General features: G+C 42.1%; 2 protein-coding genes across 9 annotated transcripts in view; one reads left to right on the top strand and one right to left on the bottom strand.

The window, feature by feature from the left end:
* The window catches only part of FANK1 (fibronectin type III and ankyrin repeat domains 1), a 37,614-nt gene extending 26,687 nt beyond the window's left edge, over nucleotides 1-10,927 (bottom strand). For 3 of the 5 annotated variants that reach the window (XM_077930354.1, XM_028729967.2, XM_077930355.1), the window contains exon 1: nucleotides 10,752-10,921. In XM_077930354.1, coding sequence (XP_077786480.1) covers nucleotides 10,752-10,821 — 70 coding nt within the window. In that variant the 5' untranslated portion in view covers nucleotides 10,822-10,921. Of the gene's footprint in view, nucleotides 1-10,751 lie in introns of all 5 variants that reach the window. The other 2 variants (XM_028729968.2, XM_028729965.2) reach the window with 2 other exon arrangements.
* Nucleotides 10,317-23,924, top strand: part of DHX32 (DEAH-box helicase 32 (putative)) — a 24,552-nt gene continuing 10,944 nt past the window's right edge. Inside the window, exons 1-7 of one of the 4 annotated variants that reach the window (XM_077930350.1) lie at nucleotides 10,317-10,439; nucleotides 12,077-12,831; nucleotides 15,652-15,845; nucleotides 16,987-17,359; nucleotides 19,283-19,522; nucleotides 21,158-21,254; nucleotides 21,348-21,506. In XM_077930350.1, the coding sequence (XP_077786476.1) occupies nucleotides 12,553-12,831; nucleotides 15,652-15,845; nucleotides 16,987-17,359; nucleotides 19,283-19,522; nucleotides 21,158-21,254; nucleotides 21,348-21,506 (1,342 nt within the window). In that variant the 5' untranslated portion in view covers nucleotides 10,317-10,439; nucleotides 12,077-12,552. Of the gene's footprint in view, nucleotides 10,440-10,966; nucleotides 11,096-12,076; nucleotides 12,832-15,651; nucleotides 15,846-16,986; nucleotides 17,360-19,282; nucleotides 19,523-21,157; nucleotides 21,255-21,347; nucleotides 21,507-23,924 lie in introns of those variants that run through there. The other 3 variants (XM_077930352.1, XM_028729981.2, XM_077930353.1) reach the window with 3 other exon arrangements.

The raw sequence follows: 23,924 nt of genomic DNA, 5'->3' as shown, positions 1-23,924 counted from the left end.
TAAGTGGTGTTATTCTGATTTATATGTATGCTTTTATATATGCAAATGATATTGCTGTTTTTATATATGCCAATTGTTCTATTACATTGTAAATTACTCTGGGATGTCTCATAGGAAGGAATTCATGAATGAGATAATGAATGATGATAATGATTCCTGTGTGTCCCATGGCATGGTCAATAACACTAACACACACACACACACACACACACACACACACACACACACACAGTGTATATACATACCTTAAATAGCAACTTTTTAAAAAATACATAATATTTGAAGGGGAGATTAGTGAAGGGGCAGATAAGTGATGAATGTAACAGCCTGTTTAGACTACTGCAATGCAGTATACAAGGGGCTTCCATTGAAAGCAGTCCAGAAATTGCAGTTGTTTCAAAATAGAGCCCCAAAATTACTAATTGATACTAGATGTTTTACCAGTTGTATTGGCTCTATTTCCAGGAGCAATTTAAATTGTGGGTTTTAACCTCCCAAGTGGCTTAAGATCACCACCTTCTGCCTGCTTAAACCTTAAGATCTTATATTAAGACCCTGACCAGAGTGCACCCGGTAACTGAAGGAAGGCATATGGTTACGATGAAGGCATTTCTAGCATTGGCACCTCAACTATAGAACCTCCTGAGAGTGGCTCATCTGGAACTTTCTTTAGTTTTGCAGCACAAAGTAAAAATAATGTTCTTTACTTCCTCTTTTAAGCAGTTTTTAATTAGGGTTATACCTTTTATGCTGCTTCTATGCAAAAATGTTTTTCACTATACTTTGGGCTGGATTCAACTAAGTAATTGTGCAAACAGGAGTCAGCACAAATCACACTAGCACAACGGGCCTTTCATCCCCCTAGTGTGTCCCCTCATAGGTAAAGGTACTCCTGACCGTTAGGTCCAGTCGCGGATGACTCTGGGGTTACGCGCTCATCTCGCTCTATAGGCTGAGGGAGCCGGCGTTTGTCCGCAGACAGCTTCTGGGTCATGTGGCCAGCATGACTAAGCCGCTTCTGGCAAACCAGAGCAGCGCACAGAAATGTCGTTTACCTTCCTGCCGGAGTGGTACCTATTTATCTACCTGCACTTGACATGATTTGAACTGCTAGGTGGGCAGGAGCAGGGACGGAGCAACAGGAGCTCACCCCGTCGCAGGGATTCAAACCGCTGACCTTCTGATTGGCAAGCCCTAGGCTCAGTAGTTTAGACCACAGTGCCACCCGCGTCCCGTGTCCAATCATGCCCACCCTCAAATCAGCTGGGGGGGGTTTCAAGAGAACCCTCGAAGCAGCACATGGGGGGAGAAGGGGGGAGATCTTTCTGTCTGGCAAGCATAAATGGCACTGTTCTGCTGACGGAACAATCACATTAGGTTATTGAATTCCTCTCTGTTTTTGATATTTTGTTGTAAGTCATTTGGGATTTTTTTATTGATGGACAGTTATATTAATCTAATAAATTATTATATTGTGAACACATCTTTCCTATATTGCGTGTAGTGGTCTGCTAAGTACATACTGTGACAAATAATTACTGTAACCACCCCAAGCCCTTAGGGCAGTCATGGTTATAATTCAGGATGATTATTTAATTAACCAATTACAGGATGGAGCACAGATAAAATAGGTTCCTCAAAATAGAATTGTATCGCCTATCATGGACAGTACAGTTCTGGGGCGGGGTGATTAGATACAGTATAACAGAGATATGTGAGACTGCATTTCCACAACTATTCATTTTACAGTGGTACCTCGGGTTACAGACGCTTCAGGTTACAGACTCCGCTAACCCAGAAATAGTACCTTGAGTTAAGAACTTTGCTTCAGGATGAGAACAGAAATTGTGCAGTGGCGGCGCGGCGGCAGCGGGAGGCCCCATTAGCTAAAGTGGTACCTCAGGTTAAGAACAGTTTCAGGTTAAGACCAGACCTCCAGAACGAATTAAGTTCTTAACCCGAGGTGCCACTGTACTCCAGTTCCCACAGAAAAAATACTGGAAAGCTCTATATTCCATGTAGCGGAATTGGGAAAGCTTTGGCCCTCCAAAATTGTTTAACTACAATTCCCATTCAGCCTTGACTATTGCCATGCTGGCTGGGGCTGATGGGGGATATAGTCCAGCAACATCCAGAGGACTGTTCCACATGCATGTCACACAGGCAGCAGTGGATGGTGTGCTGGGGTTGCACCATTCACCTGACCTCTGTCTGGCTGAGTCACTACAGCAAAATGGAACAGAGGGGTGTGGCAAATGTGTCCATGCTTCTGCTGGCACATTTCCATCACACAACCTTGCAACTCTCTCTCTCTCTCTCTCTCTCTCTCTTCTCTTGGTCCTGGTATGCTGCAGCAACTCAACAGGAAAGAGGTAATATGAATGGCAGAGCTCTGCCACACCGCTGCATATAGGAAAGGTGGATGCATTCAGACTTTCATAAAAAACAAACAAAAAAACTTCGTAGATTACTAAAAATATCCAGCTTTAATTAATTTAAACAACTAATGGCATGCTGGCTTTTAATTATCTATTTTAAAATTTTATTTCATTATGCTAATAAAGTTACTACATAAATAAGTGATCAGATCAGAAGTGATGACTAAATACCTTGGGCACAATTCTGATTTTATTTTATTTTTAAGTTTTATATTCTCTTACAGCTTTTCTCATTAAGCTGATAAGGCATATATAATATTTGTCTGACACCAAAGAAATCCAACAGCAGGAAAAGGAACATTTTTTTCTTGGGAGAGCTGCAATAAAACCTGATAACAAGCTTGCTGGCCTTTTCCTCCTCACAGAAGTACATACCTCTTAACAAGAGACACCTCATTTACCGAACAAACCTTTCCATTAGCAGCAACTACACACACACACACACACACACACACACACACACAATCACATTCTTAATGTAGAACAGAACACTTAACTTAAACCTTTCGGTGTAAATGTGATGAGTAGCTTAGGAAGCAAGATCTAAAGGTTCTGACATGAATAAATCTCAATCAAAAACTGACACAGATATTCCATTGTTATGAAAGGCAAGATTCCAACATGAAATACATGTGCCTATTTTATTTTATGTCTTACTAGAGCTACTGTGCCTTTCCAGTGTTCGTACAACAGTGAAGTAGCCCAATACCCCTATAAACTGGCGGGTAAAGAACTAGCCATACAGATAGCCACTTTAATTTGCAGTTAACCAACTTTAATTTGTGACGCAAAGAGCATAGTTATGTGTTAATAAGCTGGTAGTAAGTGTATTTGCTGCCTCCTGAACAGGGGATTATCAAACCCTGATCAATGTGCCTCCAACTTCTGAGATGAGGTGGGGGTTGCTTTATACCCTGCCATAAGTGCAAGTCTTTGGGGTGGAAGTTGTGGACCCTACTCAGCAGAATGAGCTTGCTGGCACCCAGAAGCTTGGGGCGCGCTGAGCTCAGCACGCCCCAAGCTTCGGGTTTCGCGCAGTCCTCCGCTAACTGTGGGAGAGCTGCGCGACTTCGCACAGCTCTCCCACGGCTTGCGGATAGCAGCCTGTTCTGGGGGCTGGGGTTGAGGGAAGCTCGGGCTTCCCCCGCCCCAGCCCCAGCCCCGCACCTGGGGGGGAAATATTTTTTTCCCCTTTATTTCCCCCCCAAAAAAACTAGGTGCGTCCTATGGGCCGGTGCGTCCTATGGGGCGAAAAATACGGTAATTCATTCCGGAGGTCCATTCTTAACCTGAAGCACCACTTTAGCAAATGGGGCCTCCTGCTAGCGCCGCCACTGCGCAATTTCTGTTCTCATCCTGAACAAAGTTCTTAACCCGAGGTACTATTTCTTGTTCAGTTTCTGTTAATTGGTTCTCGTGGGAAACTTGCAGATTCTAGCTTCGCACAATTAACTCAGGCTGGTGTCAATTTACTCTTGGCAGAAAGCCCAGGTCTGCTTGACCTAGAAACTACTCACTCTGATTGGTTAACGACCAGCACTCAACTCTGTTATCAAGGGATTGCTAGCTCAGTTTGATGTGAGGTGTTGTTAGGAGTAGAAGTGCTGTGTACGGTTTTGAGAGAGAGAGAAAGAGAGGGTTTATTTTGCTTTGTTTTGTATGCAGAAACTCTGCTGGTTTTATTTTCTCCTTTTAATAAATCCTGTAAATAGTTATTCTGAGTCTAGCTGACTTGTCATTACTGCCGCAACTAGCTTCCTCGCTGTGCAGGAAAACTCTGCTACGTTTGGGCTAAAGCCAATAGGGCTATGCCTGACACTTCAAAGTTCCATGAGGTTATGGGCATTGTGCTGCCAGCCTGAGTTGCGGTGGTGTCAGCATCAACGGCGTTGGTTCCAGTAGTTCCAGAAGTTGTTGTTCTCTGGCTGGTTCCTGACTGTGGTGAGCTGGTGACGCAGCGGACACAAGGACAACAGCTGCAGCGTGTGAGTGCTGGGTGCTGTGGTTCCTGTTTTCTCTCTCGGTGGTCGTGAGTAGCTGGTTCCGGGTTCCAGGGACATCGCTCTCAAGATGGCCTCACAACCAGTTCAGATGGCTTTTGAGCGTCTGAATGACTCCAATTACTTGCTGTGGTCGGAACGCATGCAGGCAGTGCTGCAGAGGGATCGTCTCTGGCAAGTGGTGAGTACGTTTCCTGCGAAGCCTGATGATGAAGACCTCGATAAAGACCAAAGAGCAAGGGCCACAATTGTCTTGGGGCTGGAAGATTCCCAGTTGCCGTATGTGAGGGGAATCAAGACAGCTAGAGGTGTGTGGCAAGCACTTAAAGAACTCCATGTGCGTGAGACAGCGGTTTCCAAGCTGTTCATTCGCAAGGCATTGTACAAGGCAATGTTACAGCCTGGGGTTACAATGCAGGAACACCTACACAGTTTACAGTTAAAGTTTGCTGCGCTACAGGAAAGAGACTGTGCATTAGACCAGCAGGAGAAGGTGGCTATTATTTTGAGTTCTCTCCCGGAAAGCTGGGATAATTTAGTTTTGTCTCTAGAAGGCATGCAGGAGCATGATTTATCAGTCAGTTACGTTACTGGGCGTTTGATTGAAGAATGGCAGAAGAGGCAAGAAAGGTCGTTGGCTGCAGAGGCTTCTTCAGATGGGCGGTTTGGAAGGAGTTCTCATGCCGTGCCAGAGGTGACGCAAAAGCAGCGTACCAGTGAGGAGTCAGCGTTTGCTGTTAGGCGTTGTTTCCGATGTGGGTCTTCAGCGCATCTAAAACGACAATGTCCGGAGTTGGTCAAGTCTCAGTTGCCGGTGCAGGAGCAGAGACGAGATCAGCAGCAGCGTAAAAAGAAATTCTTCAAACGAAAACAGTCGGCTCAGCTGGTGACCGGCGAGGTCAAGATTGCTGATGAGAAACAAGCGGTCTGGGTGGTCGATTCGGGAGCATCTCGCCACATAGTAAATTCAGATGAATTGTTTGTTTCCAAGAACTCAGCACAGCGCAGCCAGGTGGCTCTAGCAGACGGAAGTACTTCCGAAGTGATTTCGGGGGGTGCAGTTTTTGTTCCTTGTCTTCGTGAATGCCTGCAAAATGTACTTTGTGTGCCTTCATTAAGGAGCAATCTGATGTCTGTAGATTGTTTGCTAAAAGCTGGGTTTAAAGTGTATTTTGAAGGAGACAGTTGCATGATTAAGAAGGCTGGTGAGATTTTAGGCACTGCTAAGTCAGAGGGAGGCTTGTTTTGGCTTAAAGCAGGATCTCAAGTTGCAGCAGTAGTCAGTAAATCTCAGCCTGCAGTGAATAACAAAGCTATACATGACAACTGTGTGCACTTATTGCATAGGAAAATGGGGCATGCTTGCTGGAAAAGTGTACTAAAAATGTCTGAATTGGCTGATGGGGGTAATTTAAAGAGTTGTAACAAGTACCTTGATTGTAACGTTTGTAAAAAGGTCAAAACCCACAGAGTCTCTTACCCCAGAAGTGACAGAGTTAGTGAGTCACCGCTACAGCTGGTTCACATGGACGTAATTGGTCCATTTGCTGTAAGCAGGGGTGGATCGTGCTTTTCATTAACAATTGTGGATGACGCCACGCGTTACTCCTGGGTTTTTCCCATGAAGAATAAGGGTGATGTGTTCACTAAGTTTAAAGGCTGGGTGGCATCTGTGGAAAGATTTCTGTCCATTAAACTTAAAAGGATTCAGACGGACAGAGGTGGTGAATTTATGTCAAATGCCTTTAAAGATTGGTTACAAAAGCGTGGCATTGGGCATAGAAAAACGAACGTTTTTTCCCCAGAGGAGAATGGCGTTGCAGAGCGGAAAAACAGATCTTTACAAGATATGATGTTTGCCATGCTTGATGATGCTGATTTGCCCATGTCTTATTGGGGGGAGAGCATGCTCACCGCGTGTTATCTCCAAAACAGGCTCTTTCATCAAACAATAGGTACAACCCCGTACTTTAAATTGTTTCAGAAAAAACCCAAAATTGACCATTTGCATGTGTTTGGATCAAAAGCCTGGGTATTAATTCCGAAACAAATGAGGAAGAAGGGAGATCCTAAGACCAAACAGTTAGTGTTTGTGGGTTACCAGGAGCTGGGAAAAGGTTTCCGTTTTGCTGAAGGGACAAATGGCATTGTGATCTCCAGGAATGCCAGTTTTTGTGAACATAGTGGCTGGGAGAGACTACATGCCAATACTGAGGTTTGGTTTGAACCTTCCCAGGAGCTTCATGACTCTGAAGGTAGACATAGAGAATCAGAGTCTGAGGGGGAGGAAAGTTCAGATAAGAGCTCTCAGGAAAGTGAAGTTAGCCAGAGACCAGTGGCTAAGCAACAAAAGAGAGGTCGCAGTTCTGAAGAGGAAAGTGGGTCAGAAGAAAAATTTTCTCCCAGAAGATCTAAAAGACAAAACAAAGGAGTGCCTCCGGTGCGTTTTTCTCCAGATACTGCAAATGTGTTTAGTGTAATTGCAGAACCCAAGAGTTTTCAGGAGGTGTTAAAGTTACCAAAAGAGGAGGCAGAGCGCTGGAAACAGGCAATGGAGGAAGAGATGTCCTCTCTGAATGAGCACAAGGTTTTTACACCAGTAGCAGCGCCCGAGGGGGCAAAGATTGTAGGCTGCAGGTGGGTGTACAAACTTAAACCTCTGGTGACAGGAGAGTACAAATACAAAGCTCGTTTAGTGGCTCAAGGATACTCTCAGAGGCCTGGAAAAGATTATGACGAGACTTTTTCCCCTACTGCTAAGGGAGACAGTGTAAGGCTGATTTTAACGCTTGGAGCAAAGAGAAAACTCCTGTTAAACCATTTTGACATTCAGACTGCATATTTACATGCATCAATATCAGAAGATCTGTATCTAGCCGAACCGCCTGGTTATGAGACAGGTTCCAATAGAGTGTTAAAATTAAACAAAGCTCTATATGGTCTCAAACAGGCTGCAAGATCTTGGAATAAATGTTTCCATGAGGCCTTAGTGTCATTTGGTTTCAAGCAGAGTACAGCTGACAATTGTGTTTATGTACGTGGTACAGGCAGTGATCAAGAGTTTTGTCTGATTTATGTAGATGATGTTTTGTTTGCCTGCAAAACAGATAAACAAACTAAAAGGTTTGCCAAGCAATTGTCCAGTAAGTTCAAAGTGAAAGACTTAGGCCCGGTTAGGACATATCTAGGGTTGGAAGTGTGCTGGGCCCAAAATGGCAGCTGCTTAATTAGTCAGCAGAACAAAGTTAAACAACTACTGACTACATACAGGATGCAGGATTGCAAAGGGGCAGTGGTGCCTATGGATCCAGGTTTCATAAAAACACTTCATATAGATGAGAGTCCTGAATTTGAACATCCTGATGTATATCACTCTGTAATTGGAAGTTTATTGTATATAGCACAGTGGTCCAGACCTGATATTAGCTACGCAGTAGGCATATTAAGTAGATTGGTCTCAAAACCCACACTAAATGCCTGGAAAGGGGTAAAACAAGTTCTGAGATATCTCAAACAGACAATTGGCTATATGTTACAATTAAATTCTTCAGAGGATGAAATGTTGAGTTGCTACTGTGATAGTGACTGGGGAAATTTGCCGGATAGAAAATCTGTCACAGGACTAGTCATAATGGTCGGTGGAGCTTTAATCAGCTGGCGGTCACGCAAGCAAGACGTTGTAAGTGTGTCATCAACGGAATCAGAGTACGCCGCATTGAGTGAATTGTGCAACGAGGTGATTTATTTCAAGCATTTGTTAACAGATTTAAACGTAAATTGTGGAGAACCAGTACAAGTTTACATTGATAATCAAGCTTGTATAACATTAAGTAAAACAGAGGGTTTCAAATCGCGTTCCAAACATATCTCTGTAAAATACCAAAATGTACGTTGCTGTGTACAAGACAATATAATCACCTGTACTTATGTATCAAGTGAAGAAAATGTAGCAGATGTGTTAACTAAACCATTGGCAAAGATAAAGAACAAGCGAATGTGCAAGGGTTTAGGTTTGCTGGAAAAATGATCTCCTACATAGGTGTATTTGGTGTTAATTGTTCAGCAGAATCTGTGAGGGGGTGTTCAGTTTCTGTTAATTGGTTCTCGTGGGAAACTTGCAGATTCTAGCTTCGCACAATTAACTCAGGCTGGTGTCAATTTACTCTTGGCAGAAAGCCCAGGTCTGCTTGACCTAGAAACTACTCACTCTGATTGGTTAACGACCAGCACTCAACTCTGTTATCAAGGGATTGCTAGCTCAGTTTGATGTGAGGTGTTGTTAGGAGTAGAAGTGCTGTGTACGGTTTTGAGAGAGAGAGAAAGAGAGGGTTTATTTTGCTTTGTTTTGTATGCAGAAACTCTGCTGGTTTTATTTTCTCCTTTTAATAAATCCTGTAAATAGTTATTCTGAGTCTAGCTGACTTGTCATTACTGCCGCAACTAGCTTCCTCGCTGTGCAGGAAAACTCTGCTACGTTTGGGCTAAAGCCAATAGGGCTATGCCTGACACTTCAAAGTTCCATGATTTCTGGCTTAGCGGAGTCTGTAACCTGAAGTGTATGTAACCTGAAGCATATGTAACCCGAGGTACCATTGTAAATAGAAATAAGCAGTGACTGAATTTGGGGTGATGCGGAATGTACCCAGTTAAATTTTGCTTGCTCTGATATGGTGTTGATAAGCTTTCATCATACCTAGGGTCTAAAACAAATGGAATGTCCCCCCTTCATATGAAAGTTTATATGAAAAAGGTTTTCCCACCTCTGGTCTAAACGGTCACTACTTTGGGATCAAGGACTTTTTTTTATTTCCCCTTGCCCCTATTGTGCAAGGTTTAGTATACTTGTATGAAAAGTTCTGTTTGCTGATGGAGGCAGTAAATCCAGCAAATGAAGGATATTTTTGTTCAGAAATTAGTCAATGGGTTTTAAATGCACATTCTGAATGTTGATAAATTAAGCTCGTTTTCCTGAATGATGCAACTGACTATTTCTGCTAGTGATCCTTCAAGGTATCATTGTTTCATAATGAAGTCTTGTGTCTCTCATGAACAACTGATAAATACAGTAAAACAGTGTTGCAGCTTAAATAACAGGATGAAATCTAGTGGTTTACAATATCATGTTGGTATGATTTCCTACCAGCTATGGAAAAATATTTCCAGGTTTTCTCTAGTGCCTGACCTACAGAATTTCACAGCACTATTCCCATTCAGTCCTTGCTGTGCAAAATCATGCTACCCATTCCTCAGAGTCCCCATGTTCCTACTTTCCAGCATTTTCTTCCATTGATACCTCCTATTCCAAGCGACATACACACTCTGCTCTCTGAGGCTCACGCTCCTATCTTTATTGATTCGACATCATCATCCCTGCTGCTCCTATTCTCACTCCTACAGCTCACAACCCCAGGTTTCCCTCCTTTTTATGGATTCCAATTTTCTATTACCTAAAAAAAAAAAAAGCCCCCTTCCCTACAAACACAGAAACTATCTTACAGGTATCCCATTTCAGACATGCAACTAGTGTATCCCTTAAAGGCAGCAGGCGTGTGTGTGTGTGTGTGGTAATTTGGCAACTACTAAAGTAAGGGCACCCAGGATCCAGGACTCCAACTAACTCCCATAGGATTATCAACCCAGAGATGGTTTGCCACCTCCTCCCTGCGCTTTTAACAGCTATAGTGGCATATCCAACTCCCAAGAGACTGCGATCTACTCCCAGTATTAAAAAAAAAAAAACTGGCAGTGATCTACCATTGTCATTGGAGGCAGGAGGAGCGTGCGTGGGGTGGATGGATTGCCCAGAGTTGTTGAGCTTTTTTTGGGGGGGGGGGGGATCGCACAGAGTTTTTTAGTTTCCTCCCCCCGTAACTTTTTGTGCACGACGAGTGAGGATCCCGCGATCTACCAGGATCAGCCGGGAATCCACCAACAGGCAGCTTCCCTTTTCACTGAATCTCCATATGCTGAGAAAAATCTGCATCCTTGACTTTCTCTGCAGGTATTGCTAGTGCGGGGAACCTTACCAAAAAAACAACAACAACCCTATTCTACATCCTCCCCGTGGGATCAAATCCTACGGCAGGTGCTCCGTTTAAGGAGGCGGCCTCGGAGCCAAGTGGTAATGAAAAATCAGAAGACATGTTTCATGTCTGAGGGGGAAGGAGGGGAATGCACTCTGTGCATGCTCAGAGGCATTTTTTATTTTTAATATTGTTTCAAACGCTGTTGAGTCGTGGCTGAAACAAATGTCGCCCTCCTCATCCCTCACTCCCACCCCCTGCCCGCTCCGGCTTCGACGAGGTCCTCTCACCCCTCTTCCCTTCCTTCTCAGCCTTCCCGTCCGCTCCGCTACTTTTCTCCTCACCTCCGCCGGCCTCCATGAGCAGCGGCCGGTTGAGATTCCTCCCGCCGGCTGGGCCGCGCCCAGAGTCCCGTTGCCATAGCAACGCCAACGGCCTGGCCCGGAGACCAAACTAGGCCTAGGGATCCCCCGAAGTCGAAACCAAGAGCGGCGAGAGAGAGCAAGCGCGGAGGGAGGGAGGAAAGGCGGCAAGGAGCGGCCCATCGCCACTCTGTCCTCCACCACCCTGAATTTTGAGAACGAGCTGAGGAAGTAGCAGGAAGGGGCCATGTCAGGTGCAATGCAGGAATTGGGTACGACTCGAATGCACGACTCAGATTAAGAGTCACTTAGATTAGAGTCACTAGGAAGCCCTGCTGGATTTTTTAAAAAAAAATCTTAATTGAAAATGTTTTCAGGAGCAAGAGCAATCCTATGCAAAAGAAGCATGCGGGTGTAAATGAAGCCAGTGTAGTTACAGCAGATTCAAACCCTGTTCAGCAGCAAGGCGGCTGCTGTTCTGCCTTAGCCTGGCAGAGGGCAAATAGGCCTTTCAAATAGTGTGCTATGCTAGATTGTCAGGCCACTGGAGCTGAATGGGTTTAGGATCCAGCCTAAGTCCCTTTTGCAACCACTTTAGCTCAGCCAGAGCCAGCTGTGCCAGGATGAGGCAACTACACCAGCATAACTTCAGCTGAGCTGGATTGGAAATTTAACACTGGCTGAGCTGGGAATCAGCCAGCTAAACCAAATATCTGCTCATCCCAGTGCACTTTGTCTAGGACTGCCCCTTCATCTGTCCTTTATGTGATTTAAACATTAATGTCTCATTCTCCCATACTGTTTTCTAAATTCTAAAACACTTCAGATTTTACTACAGTGTTTCAAATGTTTGGCTTAAATTTAAAACACGTTTCTAATTACAGTGGTACCTCTGGTTACGTACTTAATTCGTTCTGGAGGTCTGTTCTTAACCTGAAACTGTTCTTAACCTGAAGCACCACTTTAGCTAATGGGGCTTCCTGCTGCCGCTGCACTATTTCTGTTCTCATCCTGAAGCAAAGTTCTTAACCTGAGGTACTATTTCTGGGTTAGAGGAGTCTGTAACCTGAAGCGTATGTAACCTGAAGCATATGTAACCCAAGATACCACTGTATACATTTATATGGTTGCTGCGCAGAGCTGCCTGCTTCCCCCAGTTTTGCACTGCACATCCTGTGGTAAAATCTATTGTAATGGGATTAAGCAACCATGTGACCCTTTTCACAATCAGACACAATAATCTCATCCTGTAGGCTTCTATTCACAATGAATCAGGATGGAGACACGTGTGACAAAGCAGTAACTCAGCAGAATCCTTAATCACCAGACCAGCAAGAGAGAAGCTGCAGAATACACTGCAAGAAAGCAAACCAACTTCTTACTAATTGGTCTGATCTGGAAGAAAAATACATCAATTCAATATGCAGGAAGTGATTGGTTTCTGCAGAACTGTATCTCCAGGAGTGAAGCATTTTAAATGTAGGTGTTTTAGTTTTTAGACGTCTCTCAAGTAGACTTTCTGATGAATCAACCTCACGGCCCACAGAGGTGACAAAGAAATAAAGAAGGGAAAGAGAAAACAAACCCTTGGAATATAAACTTTGTGGCACTTTTGAACTGAACTTTTGGAATATACTGTTTCTGAACTGGGTGACTTTGGTGATTAATGTAAAAGGTTTTCATTGATGTTCTGATACTCATTGCTGGGAATAATACATGAAGGAGAGCTATGGACTACTTTGTTTCTTATTCTGAGAAACAGTGCTTTTCAGAATTATTTGACTCTTCTGATGGGGAGGAGATGGAAGAGGAAAGGATGGAGAGATATGCAGCAGATTTAGAGATGAATCCTTTTGATGGATTGCCGTTCTCTTCCCGTTACTACAAACTTCTCAAAGAAAGAGAGGAACTTCCAGTCTGGCAAGTGAAATATGCTTTCATGGAAAGTCTGCATCATCATCAGATTGTGATTGTTTCAGGAGATGCCAAAACTGGTAAGAGCTCCCAGGTGAGTGTTTGTAACAAAGGACTTGCAGTATGATATGAATTAATTATATGCAACATTTATATTTTTAAAATAGATCTTGTAATGGACAGAACATTGAACTAAGTTTTTAGGCATGTGATCCTGTATGTTACCACTTACTGAACATCCTAGAATGTAAAACTGTTGCCTGCTTTCAGTGATTGTCCTGTAGTACTCCAATATTGTCAAATGTATTAGGCCAATCAAAATCTCATCTGCACAACATTAATTGCAGTAGGCTTGGGAGTGGTGGTGACAGAAATGGTTTTACTAGGGCTTCAGGATTGAGGTCCTTAAAAAAGCAGGACCCATGATCCAGTTCTGTACTGCACCTTTCAAGATTTGTTCATGCAGGAAGGGATCTCTCTCAACTATTGAGTTTCAATACTTGTTTGGCATGTAGTATACGAGAGATTGCCATTTTAAAACAAAGTTCAAAAGATCAGTACATGAAGTTCATTTCACCATATAGTTTGACAGAATGCACTTCTTATTGCCTATTTGATTATATTATCCAACATTTCATTGAAGGTGGTTGAAAAGACAAGAATTAAAATGGGATATGGTTTTAGAAACAGAGGACAAATTAACTGATAAACGTTGTATTTCATAAAATTTATACACTGCTTGTTTGTTAAAAAATAACCTTATTTTATATTTACAAAAAGAAAATAAAAGCAAGAAAAAATATCAAAGCCATACTTCAAAACATACAAAAGTTAAAACATTGTACTTAAACAGATTAAAATATGATTAGATATATAGACAGAGATATAGTGCATGTTTAGAATTTTAACTTTAAATTCCATGAATTTTTTTATCATGTATAAGACAAGCATAATCAATCAGTAGTTACTTCCATATGAGCTACATTGAAATCAATTCACTAAGACAAGAAAAGGCAATCTGTTTCCCAAGGGCATCTGCCAGCCTCCTCCACTGGCACAAGGACTTTGAACTTTCATCACCACAAGCATTTCAAAAAGTTAAGAACATTCATTTCTGCGATTAATGTATGAGACATATAGGGCCATCTCAGTGACTCCACTATTATGGAATATCTCCCACACACCCAAGGCTCAAATGGACCTCTTTCTGCTAGTTAGTGAAAAAGACATTTATATTCCAGCAGACTTATACCTTGCCATACTGTCGATAAAACAGGAGTGAGCTACCGTTTCCAGCATGAGGGCCACATTCCTTCATGGGAAACTTTACTGGAGACCAGAGGCAACAGTGAGCAGAGAAATGGATGTGATTCTTAGCTTTGCAATATAGGCCACATTCTGGTTATACAAAAACCAGAGTGTCCTGAACAATGGGGTACCTGGTGGCAAGTCCCGCTGGAGTGCACAATCCCACAGCATATGCTGGCACACAGCCCAGCAGTCTGGCAGGCCAACAGGTCCAAAGTCCAGCCTGGTTCCTGTCTCTGATCCGGGGTCAGGGCACCTTGAGGTCAGTCCCACACAAGCATAGTCCTGAAGAGCACCCGGGGCCATCCATCCAAGCAGTGTTCCAACCAACATGGGAAGTTCAGCAGACACAGCACCTCAGCTCTGCTTCCCTTTTGTACTTTGCAGGCTGATTGCAGCATCTGGGCTTGATGAGGCACTTGACCCTCACCTGTTCTGAGCCTACTCCAGCTGAGGAATCACACACCTCAGGGGCTTACTCCCGAAGCCTTTCTCATGAATTGTATAACCACAAGGCAACAGAAGTTTAGGAGGTTTTCTCCTTCCCCAAGATAGGCTACCTTCCCAGGCTGGTGAGCCCCATTTCCCCCTCATTTCCCTTAACAGCACATGAAGAAAAGTCTTCTTGACCATTGTACCTGCTATTGGCCTCGTCTTCAAATGCAGGGCATAGACAAGTCCTTAACTCACTGAGGGTTTAAGACCCATCGGCTACCCTTACCTGGTTTAGCTGGCCAGTTGCAGCTGTTTCCCAGAATGTCACCACTGTCACATGTTGACTGCTTCTATGAGCCACAGGTGAGAGCTGAGTGCAGGTTTGGGGACCAAAGATGGACGAACTTCCCCAGAAGAAACACAACGTGTCCCCACCAGAGATACTGCCCTCCCCTAACATCTAATTCAATCATTTATACAATTATACATGATGGTGCATAAACTGACCCTTTATTAATTTTCCTTTCAAAAGGAAAGAATATCTTTTGTTCCCCTGTTTTATGGCCATGTGGATTACTGCAAGACACTTTCATTGTTTACAGATGTACAACCCCCATAGAGTTCCTCTACAAATTCCAGAGTTATGGCAATAAATACAAACAATCCTTCTGCTTCAAATAAACATTAACATCAGCTGTTGACTTCTTTCTCACAGATGGTCATTTTGTGCTAAAGTGACTGAGCAGAGCCAGGGCTGTAAGCCCAGAAGGAAACACAGACAGGGATTTGGCCCCCCTGACCCTGATCAGAAATGTCCCTCACACTGTTAAACCAAGCAAGGAACCAAAATGCTCAAGTATGATAGGGTTGGTGTCCTTTTCTCCCCAGAGGCCATTCCTGTCACTTCTCTAATATACTCAGGCTAATCTAGTTCAGAACAAGAAATTCCCAGAACTGTCTTTCACTTTATGTTTGACCACTTAACTGACTCGGGGTCTTGACATTTATCCAGGAAAATAATTTCCATTTATTGAACTGTTCAGTTGCTAGTAGGCAGACAGCTAGCAAGCAAACAGCAGATGTTCACTTGAGACAGCACATGTAATCAAATAAGCTTGTGTATTCATTTCATAGATGGATTCATTCCTCTCTAACTTTTTTAATATTAAAGGTGCCCCAGTGGTGTGCTGAATATTCTCTTTCCACTCATTTTCAACACGGAACAATTGTGTGCACACAGACACATAAACACACAGCAGTATGGCTGGCATTGCAAGTAGCTGATGAGATGGACGTCAATATCGGTCATGAAGTGGGTTATGTGGTCCCATGTGAGAGCTGCTGTAATAGTGAAACGATCCTGAGGTTTGTGCATACATATTCAGTCCCTCTAATATGTACAGGTACGCTATATAACCTACATACAAATGTGTAATTCCATTATGCTCTAGCATCACACACTAGCCAGGAAACAGAGCCTGATACAGTTCTATGAAGATTATGTGGCAAGACTATAAAGGTCTTGATCTTCAGTAGTTCTATGTGATAAAGTGAATGGGTTGCATTGAACCAGATACTGAGGTCAAAAGGAGTCAGGGACAGGGTTATTGTTCCCCACCTTACAAATACATGTGCTATTGATGTCTCTGTGGATCCCTTTAATTAACCAACTTAGATGTGGAAATGTGAAAAAACAAACTACTGCATTTAGGAACATTGTTGTGAATGTAATATTTGGCTGTCAGATGGCCTAAACCCTACCCTATAAGAGATGCATCATGTTTCTGTGCATGTGATGCACACATATATGTGTACATGTATGGCATACAGCTTTACCCTAGCTTTTGACACTTGAGGTGTATATTTTTGGGACCCATCTTAGTACTTGACTTCCTATTCTGACAAGCTGTTTTTTACTTTTTCTGAGCATAAATGAATTCTGTGCTCACAGTCTGGCACGTTAAAGCCTACTGTAGTCAGTGGAATTTAGGCTGCAATCCTATGTTACTTACCTGTGAGTTATCCCTGTTGAACACACTGGGACTTCCTTTTGAGGAAACATACATGGGATTGCTGTGTCTTTCTCATACCAAATATATGCTGAATTATTGCCTCCTCCACATGCAGCTGCTGGGTGACTTGGGCCAGTCACACTTCTCTGAAGTCTCTCAGCTTCACTCACCTCACAGAGTGTTTGTTGTGGGGGAGGAAGGGAAAGGAGAATGTTAGCCGCTTTGAGACTACTTTGGGTAGTGATAAAGCGGGATATCAAATCCAAAATCTTCTACTCTTCTTCTTGCAGGTATGACAACATAAGCCTGACAGGCTATTCTAATCTGCCATGATTTCTCCGACCCCACCACTTTAGTGCAATTTTGTTGATATTTTCATTTTGAAGGAAAAACCTGGGCAGATTATGCATGGCCTGAAGAACGCATGCTGTCTCCTTCAGCTTATGTCATCACCAATTTTGATTAATGATCTTTCTTTCTTTGCATGGTTACAGATACAGTACAGATGACATGCTACAAAGAGAAATGATGTCCAATCCCTTTCTGAGCAATTATGGAATCATCATTTTGGATGATGTGCATGAAAGAACTCTCCCAACAGATGTATTGCTTGGACTCCTTAAAGATGTAGTGATATTAAGACCCGAGCTGAAGCTAATTGTAATTACATCTACTCAAATGTGCACCAAACTACAGACATATTATGGCAATACATCTCTCATAAGAGTGAAGAGCAGATACCAGGTGGAGGTTGTGTATACCTGTTGCATTCAGAAAGATAATTTCTCTTCTGCTTTAAGACTGCTTTTTGAGATTCATAACTCTAAAGAGAGAGGTGATATTGTGATCTTTCTGGCCTGTGAACAAGTAAGTAAATCATTTAATGTATCACAGAAAATATTTGCATACTTGGGCTTCCATGTTAGGATGAGCAATTTCCGTACCTCTGTAATTAGGCCAATTTTAAAAAAGTATTCATGTTGCACTAAGTCTACAGTTCTATATATACTTACTTGGGAGAAAGTCCCATTGAACTAAGTAGGATTTACTTCAGAGTAGGCATGCCAATAATTATGCTGTAAGGTAACTGTAGCAAGCTACTTTTAGGAACATCTAGCATCAACTCACTTTACCAAGGCTGCTATCTAGGTTGTGGCTTATTACTCTCACAGAGCTACAATTCTCAAAGCGATTTAACAGTCAATCTTTCTTCCCAGGGAACTATGAGAATTGTACCGCTGTAAGGAGAACAGGGGTCTCCTAAAACTTCCAGCGGGACGTGGGTGGCGTTGTGGGTTAAACCACAGAGCCTAGGACTTGCCGATCAGAAGGTTGGCAGTTCAAATGCCCGCGACGGGGTGAGCTCCTGTTGCTCGGTCCCTGCTTCTGCCAACCTAGCAGTTCGAAAGCGCGTCAAAGTGCAAGTAGATAAATAGGTACCGCTCTGGTGGGAAGGTAAACGGCGTTTCCGTGCGCTGCTCTGGTTTGCCAGAAGCGGCTTTGTCATGCTGGCCACATGACCCAGAAGCTGTACGCTGGCTCCCTCGGCCAATAAAGCGAGATGAGCACCGCAACCCCAGAGTCGGTCACGAGTGGACCTAATGGTCAGGGGTCCCTTTACCTTTACCTTTAAAACTCCCAGCACCCTTAACAAAGTACAGCTCCCAGGACTCTTTGGGAGAAGCCATTATGGTTTAAAGAGGTCTAAAACTGTTTTCAATGTATAGTGTAGACGGAGCCCTAGATAGCATATCCTATAATAGTGGGTCTTGAGATTTTCTGGGATCAAAACTGCTACTAAGAAATCAAGGTGAATAATCATGTAGGCAAAACGTTTTGGTCCTGTATGTATCCCTTTGACATTAAAAGACTTGGGGGAGGGAACAGTTGTATGCAAAAGAAATACTTTAAGCCTTTGGAGAGAGAGAAATGCATTTTAAATTGCATTATACTCTTTTCCATATCTTTTGTAAGCAATCATTTTTTATAATGTGAAAGAAGAAGAACGACATAATTTAACAAATACTTTAGAGCTGTTGAATTCTTACACTTTTATGCCTTTATATTCTCAAACTTAATTTTTCAATTAATGGTTTCTTTAGCATTTTATTGATTTTTATTACCCCCAGAGAGTTCATCTGCCACTGGGGAGAATGCTATAAAGCAAATTTGCAATTCTTCTATATGTTCAATTATTTTAATAGCGATAAAGAAAAATTAGTCACTTTCATATATGGTTTATAGCACTTTTGATACTTTAAATTCTAACTAGACTAAGAACATAATAGTAATTTTCAAAGTTAGCAAGATAGAGATTCTTCCAAATTAATTTGTCCTATTTCTGGGAAGTGTATGGAACACACTGATATGGAAAATCAAGGCGCCATGTTATAATTTTTCATTACAGTATTACTGTTCTAGTAGCGTGTTAATGTTTTGTTATGGATATTAGAATGTCTTTCTGTGAGATTGGTATAGCCATGATAGACTGTCAAATGGCAGAAATCTGTAAGGAATATGGCACTTAAGCAAATGGGGGAAGGAAGAGAAAGAAGCCCCTTCTTGGGCTGAAATAAATTCCTCAAGAAACAGAATTGCCGCATTACCGTATATGATGTTTCTATGTATGCTTCTGTTACAATTTCCTCAATTTAATCAGCATTATGACTGTTATATTTTTGCCATTAGAGCTTAACATAGAAATAAAATCCATTAAAAAGAGAGAATAGATTCAGAATTGGCACAGTGAGCCTGTTTAATTTTCATGAAAGATGTCTTCACTGCTTCTAGGAAATTGGAAAAGCCTACAAGATTATTCAACAAGAAGGGCCTAATTTAAATCCTGAACTTGGTGAATTGGTCCCTGTTCTTCTCTATCCCAGTGAAAGAGAGAGAATCCTCAAGCCAAATGAAGAAGGGCCTTGCAAAAATTACAGGAGAAGAGTGTTGCTAACTACAAGCTTTGGGGGATCTTTGGTTTGGATTAAAACTGTGGCCTTTGTTATAGATGTTGGGATAGAGAAAAGAAAGGTAAGTAAAATAATATTTAATAAATTACCAATGGGGCAACACATGTCTCAAAGGTGAGGTTTCACATACCTGCATAGTTCATTATGGTGTGGCTCTTGATATGTACTTGTTTAAAAGGCTGGCATAATTTTCTATTCCCTCCCCCCATGTACAACAGGGATTCACCTGCCTCTTGTCCCCTTCCCCCACCCCCATAGTTCCTTCCACACCCTCAAATTCTGTGCTGCAGCATTGGAAGTCAGCTCAATCAACATTTTTAATTAAAACAGGTTTTCAGTGCAGAGGCCAAATTGTATTTTCATTGATTTTCAAGCTTCTTGGTTTTATTTTTGAGAAACGTCAGTCCAGACAAATATACATGTGTGAAGGGATGTCCTTTCTTAAAATAGCCATTCAGCCAATACAGAGTTCCACGTGTGCTCTGCTGTGTTTAAAACAAAACAAAACACTGACATGAAAAGAGCTAAGGAATGTTTTTGCAGATTCCATTCTCCATTCACTGAAATGAATGGGGAACTGTTCCAGGCGTGGGATCTTGCTGCACATCAGAGCTCCTAAGCCTGAACCATCGCTGCTTCCAGATGGGTGGCTGCTAGCTCTGATAAATCATTGCTTTTTCACTGTAAACTACAATTGAGAATGCAATTGACTTTCCCCACAGTATCAGGGATATTGTATATTTTCTCTATGTTTATCCCATTACATTCCACTGTAAGCTGTAATCTGAATTGCAATTCACTTTCCCCACATTTGGGGTTATTACACCTGCTTTCTGTGATTATCATGGAATATGAGTCAAGTGTATCAAGCAGTGGTGGGTGTGGGACTGGACAGGAATACAGGAGGAACTCATAGACATGTTATGCACCCCTTATCTCCCAGTGCTGCCTGTGTCTGTATGATGCCACTGAGCTTCTTGAGCTTGCCAATCAGAATGTCACCGGTTCAAATCCCTGTGACGTGGTGAGCTCCCGTTGCTCTGTCCCAGCTCCTGCCAACCTAGCAGTTTGAAAGCATGCCAGCACAAGTAGATAAATAGGTACTGCTGTGGTGGGAAGGTAAATGGCATTTCTGTGCGCTCTGGTTTCCGTCACGGTGTTCTGTTGCACCAGAAGCGGTTTAGTCATACTGGCTACATGACCCAGAAAGCTGTCTGTGGACAAATGCCACCTCTCTCGGCCTGAAAGTGAGATGAGCGTGCAACCCCATAGTCACCTCTGACTGGGCTTAACCATGCAGGGGTCCTTTCCCTTTACCTATATTCACATAGACATAGGAAAAGGGGGAGAAAGAGTTATTTTGAGTCTATGGGAGTACTGTGTGTGCAGGCACTGCATCCTCAGTGGACTGGTGTGTTTTATTGAAGAGAATTTCTCCAAGATATGACAGCAAAACTACAACGATCCTGACAGGAACAAGTGGTGTTTCAGTCAATTTATCAAACTGCTTTCACTTTTTCATTTCAAGACAAGTGAAACAATAATAAATATTGTGGAAAGGAAATGAATTTGCAGCCAAGCATTTCATGAAACACAGCAAGAAAAACCTTCTAAGCAAAAACTCAATGCAAATCCATTACAATCTTGCTCAATCTTTCTTTTTTTCAACAAAGTCATGTCTCTCTTGATTTGCAAGGTATACAGTCCTCGAATCAGAACAGATGCTGTTGTGATACAGCCCATTAGCAAAAGCCAAGCTGAGATGCGTAGGCAAATTCTGGGCATGTCTTCAGGTAAGGGGGGGGGGAATCATTGTAAGCTTTAAACAACCATGTTTATCACAAGAGAATGTGTTGAAGCAAGGTTGTTGTTGAATTTCCTGGCAGGTAAATGTTTCTGCCTCTACCCTGAAGAATTTACAGATAATGAAGTGAAGCTGCTACCACCGGCCAAAATTCAGGAATCCAACTTGACCAGCATGGTTCTTTTTCTGAAAAGAATGGATATTGCAGGCCTAGGCCACTGTGATTTCATGGATAGGCCAGGTAATACCAAATTGTTATCCATTTTCTTAGCCTTAGTCTGCTGTCTGAACCAGGGCTCATGGTTCAACTGTCTCCTTGCTAACCATAAACTGTAACTAAGGTCTATTCTTATGGTGTGTTTGCACACAACCTGTTTAGTTTTATCTGCTGTACGTGTTCCAGAATGAAAGTTGAGTATTTGGGGGGTATTTTTTCAGGAACGCATTAGAAAATTTCTTATATTAACAAATGGGTATTGTCGACTCGATACATGAACACTAACAAACGATTTCCATGGAACACATTGTGTTCAGGTAGCAGGATCTGCCTGTACATACATAGCTACCTAGCACCTGCCTCATTACCTTTAGCATTCCCCTAAATAACTAAAGACATGGATAGATAATATAAGATAGCATGAGCTTCGTATAGCACAGATTATGTGACCACAGTGGTTGTCAGTTACACCATTAGAATAAAACAAATAAGATCATAACCCAAGCTCTGCTAATACTGTGCTTAGGGTGGCAGTTTGATAACTACCGTGATCTAACTCTTAAGGTCAAACTTGATGTTACAATAAAGACACGGTGACCATTGGAAACAGAAGCCATGTGTATAGTATTAGTATTAATTTACAGTGTCTAAGATGTTCTAGGCACTGAACAGAGATTAAAAGAAAGACAATCCCTGATCACAATGTAATAGATATGATACAGAAAGGAACGTTGTTGGGGAGGGAAGCAGAAAGCATGCAAATGCCAGCGCTAACAATTGCAGTGATAAAATATTACCAGTATCTGCTTGTAAACAGGTCTTGTTTCTGGTGAAATTCCTGGCTTTTAGCTTTATCCTTTAGCAAGTGCTCTGTGTTTAGCAATTACTAAAGATAACCTGCAATTCAAGCCAATTTTTTATTTAATGGAAATGCCACATTAAACAATAATGTAATCTTCACTTCTACAAAAGATAAAGCCTGACTTTCAGCAAGATGGAGCAATTCATTTAAATAAAACAGCTTTTACAGATCTTTAACATTTTGTATTTCCAGATTTATTGCATTTATCACTCTTGTTTTGACCTTAAAAAAAACCTTTTAAAAAACCATGAAAAAATATGGGAAGGTAACACTTTCCTTCCTGAACAGAGCGGCATTGTGCTTTCAAAAGGGAGTGAAAAACATTGGTTATTGTTTCCCCTATATAGTGTCGCCTCTCAACCTTGTCATTCTAGGCATCTCCTTTGGTATGCTGCACAGCAAGCTTTGTGTCTGCTTTCAGTACTGACTAGGAAATTTAAAGGTGGGTTTTGTATTTTCAGTTTAAAGTGGAAGCAATAATAAAGCAAGGTCAACCTGGATAGTATCAGCTGTGGAGATGAACACTCAACCTCACAATCCGTTATGTTTTTATTGAAAATATAGAACTCTTAACTGCCATCCAAATATGTGAGGAGCCTCCCTTGACTGTCCATAGCCAATTTCCTTTCTAAGTAAGAATGAGCTATACTTGTTTTGTTGCATTAGGAATGGCCTCAGAAGGAAGTCCCTCCACATTTTGAATGCTATGTACAGTTTTGATTGGGTCATCTCAGAAAGGATATTGTAGCTCTGGAAAAGGTCCAGAAAAACTATCGTGATTGGAGCATCTTCCCTATGAGGAAAGGCTAAAGCATTTGGGGGCTTTAGAAAGAGATTGCTAACTGGGGACGCAATACCCGTTTATAAAATTATGCATGTTCCTCCCTCATAATAGTAGAACTTGGGATCATCAAATGAAATTCTGGGCTGTAGACTCAGGAAAGATAACTTGTTTCTTCATACATGTAATTAATTTACAGAATCCACTGCCACAATATGTGGTGATATTTACTAGTTAGAAGTGTTTAAAGGCGGATTGGACAATTTGGTGGATAGGGAATATTAATCACTGTGGTTATATTGAACTTCCACGTTCAGAAGCGGTCATCCACTGAGTACCAATTGCTAGGAAGTAACAGCATACTGTAGTAATTGGAATGTTAAAAAATAATAATAGTAGGTTTGGGGAGACCCAGGATCAAACTCCCATTCAGTCATAAAGCCATCATGCAACCTTTCAACATAGCCTACCCCACAGGGCTGTTGTGAGGTGAAAACTTGGGGAGAAACATGTACACCATCCTGAACTCTTTCTTGGAAAGAGGGGATATGATTGTAATATAGACATAAATAAATAGCAGAAGATGGCTAGTGCCTTCAGGCTCTTCTTGTGTGATTCCAAGCGTTATATAGTTTACTGCTGTGGGAAGCAGAAACTGGACTAGATGGAGGTTCTGAAGTACATTGCCTGAAATGCGGTTCAGTAAGAGACTGAATTTTTCAGGGTGATAATTGCTTAAGATGATTCTCTGGCAGACTTCTCTGCAATGCCATTTTAGAAATACATTAGAGTTGCCATT

This window comes from Podarcis muralis, chromosome 6, assembly GCF_964188315.1.
Source record: "Podarcis muralis chromosome 6, rPodMur119.hap1.1, whole genome shotgun sequence".
Lineage (NCBI taxonomy): Eukaryota > Metazoa > Chordata > Lepidosauria > Squamata > Lacertidae > Podarcis > Podarcis muralis.
This window is presented reverse-complemented; position numbering and strand designations above follow the sequence as displayed.